Source organism: Phytophthora infestans, genomic scaffold (genome assembly GCF_000142945.1).
Source record: "Phytophthora infestans T30-4 supercont1.48 genomic scaffold, whole genome shotgun sequence".
In the NCBI taxonomy this organism is placed as follows: domain Eukaryota; phylum Oomycota; class Peronosporomycetes; order Peronosporales; family Peronosporaceae; genus Phytophthora; species Phytophthora infestans.
Genome location: NW_003303711.1, coordinates 436,134 through 439,268, shown reverse-complemented (window position 1 = coordinate 439,268; position 3,135 = coordinate 436,134). Strand labels below are relative to the sequence as shown.

Here is a 3,135-nt window from a genome sequence, read left to right as displayed (position 1 = left end):
GCAGGATTCACTAGTGATGTTGTTATCGACAAAGTATATCGCAGCATACGGACGAAAGCTTCCTGTGACTAAAGTTTAGCTGCTCTTCGCCGAGACAAGCAGCAAGGTGGTCATTTGTCATTTTGATTGTAGCTCTTAGTGAGTCAGATTCAGTAAGAAAGCATTTTTTCCAATCACATCGTGGTTGCACTCTCTGTTGCACGTTTGGCGGGTATTTATACAGTATTGAGGAATGGGTGTCATGAGACTTCAAATCTCCAAAAGTGGAGGACTTCGCGTGATTTCATCATCCTCCTAAACCCAAACCCAGACCTTCCTGGACATTAGTCATAGGGTGAGCGAGGTTTAGTCATGCCACTAATGATATGAGTGGCTCCGAGACGGCTAGTGGAAGAACGGGGCCAAGAACCCAGCGTATGCCATGAAAACGGTACCAGCTTTGCTTTGAAGGCAGATTTTCTCCAACGGAGAATGGGTACACTGCCGGCTAGTGGTGGTGTCTCCTATAAATATACTCAGTTTACATTCTACCTTAAATAGGTCACTTCGCTCCCTTTCGATATAAGGGGACCTGTGAACTGCCGTTCACTGAGAGTTTGCATACTCTCGGAAGCTGACTTCCTCTAGCGCAAGGTGCTGTGTGACCCCGTCACAGCCAGAGCTTTTGCACTTAGACTTGCACATTTGAGAACCCTAAAAATTGTGTGGCCTCTTCAATTTTTGTAATTTTGGAATTATAGTTTAAGTCAGAAAGACAGGTGCGGTCCGTAAGCTGGGACCCAAATGTATTGAAAAGGCTGAGTGTAGCCATACAAAGAGGTAGGAAAAAGCAGCAAGTTTTTTTTACAATACTGCTAGTACTGTAGTAAGTCTGAATGAGGCCCCATCGGGTTTCGACAGGGACTAATCTCGACTAGTAGGCTTGAATAAATGTTTTCTGGCAGGTTACAATACAGCTTCATCGTACAAGTTTAGCAATGTATTTTGTCTTCATCTTTGGTGGATGGGTCAGCCTACAATATTTTTTTTTGTGAAAAGGAAGCTGCTTTTAAAAACTGCTTTAAATGAGCACTCAAACGATCCGAAACTGTTATGACAGGGTAAACGAAATTGCTGGATTATCTCGGGACTCTGGATAAAATCCAGAGAACATCCCCTTCTTTTCCCGCGTGCAACCTTATCTCATTCCAGAATCAGCGGCTCGAGGAACTATGGTTACTTTGTACTGTGTCGTTGTTGGTGTGGCTGGGAGCGCGTTCCCTGTGGACATTGACGAGAACAAGTCGGTGGGGCACTTGAAGAAAGCGATCAAGGAGGAGAAAATGTACCAGTTTCCTGCCGATGAGCTGAAGCTCTTCCTGGCGAAGGCGGGGGGCAACGCATGGCTATCGAGCCTCACTGAAGAAGTGAAGAAGCTGAAAAAGGGCGAGAAGACTGCTCTCGTCAAATCTATAACGCAAGAAGAAAAGGAGCTGCAGGGAGAGGATCCGATTTCTGAGTGTCTGGAAGGCATGGATCCCCCGAAAGTGAAACAGATTCACGTGCTGGTGGCGTTGCCTCCTGGGACAAGTAGTGCGCCTATTTCTGATGGGACGGACTTGTGGCTGTCGAAATTTCAACATAGTGAAGTTGCAAAACTTACGCTACTGCCGACACGCGGAGATCTAAATGAATTTATCGGACAACCTCTCCCTGTAAAGATTGGGTTACCGCAGTCTGTGTTTCAAGCTTGGTCGAGTCCATTGATACTAGGCCAACTCCTTCGAGATAAATTGTTCGAGCTAAACGACATTTCGCCGTGCGAATTTTTAAAAGATTCGGTGTTTAGCGCTGCGTTCCTGTACCCGCAGGTGGATGGGGATGCCACAGAGAGTGCATTTCATTATTTCTGGGATTCAATTATCCGTGTGGTGCTCGGGTTTGTGTTTAGGCGTGCTTACGTCAACTACCGAGAAATAAATATTTGCTCCTTTTAAGACTGAACCATGGTCGAGGAGACGTTAAAGAAGCAGAGATATAAGAGAGGCCCCATATACCTGCTGCAGATATTTCGGAGGAGCGCACCCAATTAGCTCATTATTTCATGATATGTATCTAGAAGTTGTAACCCTTTAACTACTGACCCTTTGCTACGGGACCTCTACCATAAATCAATACAAATCGTCATTGTTGCGCTCATTTGCTAACATTTGCTGAGAAATTTTGAGGTAGAGGTCCATATGACCCCCTACCATTTAACGTCAGCTTCTACAAAGCATTTGACTTTATTATACCCAATTGCGGCTTAGAAAGTTTATGGTAGAGGTCTGTCCGGATATCTACGAAGGGCGAATCCGTCTATTGCTAAAGACTAAATGCCTTAAACCAGGACCAGTAAAGAGTAGCTAAAACGAATATATGGACCTGACTAGCTCATGAACCAGCGTGTTTTTTGTCTATTCCAATCATCCTAATTTTGCTTCGGGGGCCTGTTATTGTCGCTAACCCAGAAAATAAATAGCACATTAGTTCATTAGTTCAGCTCAAACTGTAGGATAGAAAATCAAATACGGAATAACAATGAGTGAGGCCAACGAATTGCTCATCTCCAGGATGACTTCTTGAGTAGCAAGACTTTAGACTGTGTTGCTGTGTTCTGCCTACCAACGCAGCTACTGCTAGCGGGCTACATCTGCGTAGCATCTGGTCCTCGTCAGCATTGTTGTGGCAAGGCAGATCGTCAAGAGTCAAACGACGCCGCATTCGTTTGCGGCGGCGATATCTCTCTTGATAGAGTCGACGATTCTTTGCCTTTCCCTCTCAATCGCAAGTAGAGGGTGTGCTTGCTGTACAAAAATCTTCCTCGGTGCCCTCACAGGGGGAGAAGTGGATAGGGGAAGTTTGCGGTGCTTGATACCAGACCTAAACACATCGTCGTACGTGGTGTCGCGCGGGGGGAGGGGGCTCGTTTCACACATACATCTCATTTTTTTCTTCTACACCCAGCATTTTTTTTTCGCAGTGACCAGACAGAGAGAAACGGCAGAGTGTGGAGTATTCATTCACCTTCAAAAACCAAAATACACACAAAAGTTGGGGGCACGCGGGGGGGGGTGAGAGGACATTCCTCTTCCTTACCAGACTTTTAGTTCCCCT

General features: G+C 45.6%; 1 protein-coding gene across 1 annotated transcript; it reads left to right on the top strand.

Annotated features, from left to right (window-relative positions):
* Window positions 1–1,211: 1,211 nt before the first annotated feature.
* PITG_16592 (Crinkler (CRN) family protein) lies at window positions 1,212–1,976 on the top strand (the record flags this gene model as incomplete). Its single annotated transcript, XM_002897100.1, has 1 exon — window positions 1,212–1,976. One exon carries the CDS (start codon window positions 1,212–1,214, stop codon window positions 1,974–1,976), a length of 765 nt encoding a protein of 254 aa, XP_002897146.1.
* Between the last annotated feature and the right edge of the window lie 1,159 nt (window positions 1,977–3,135).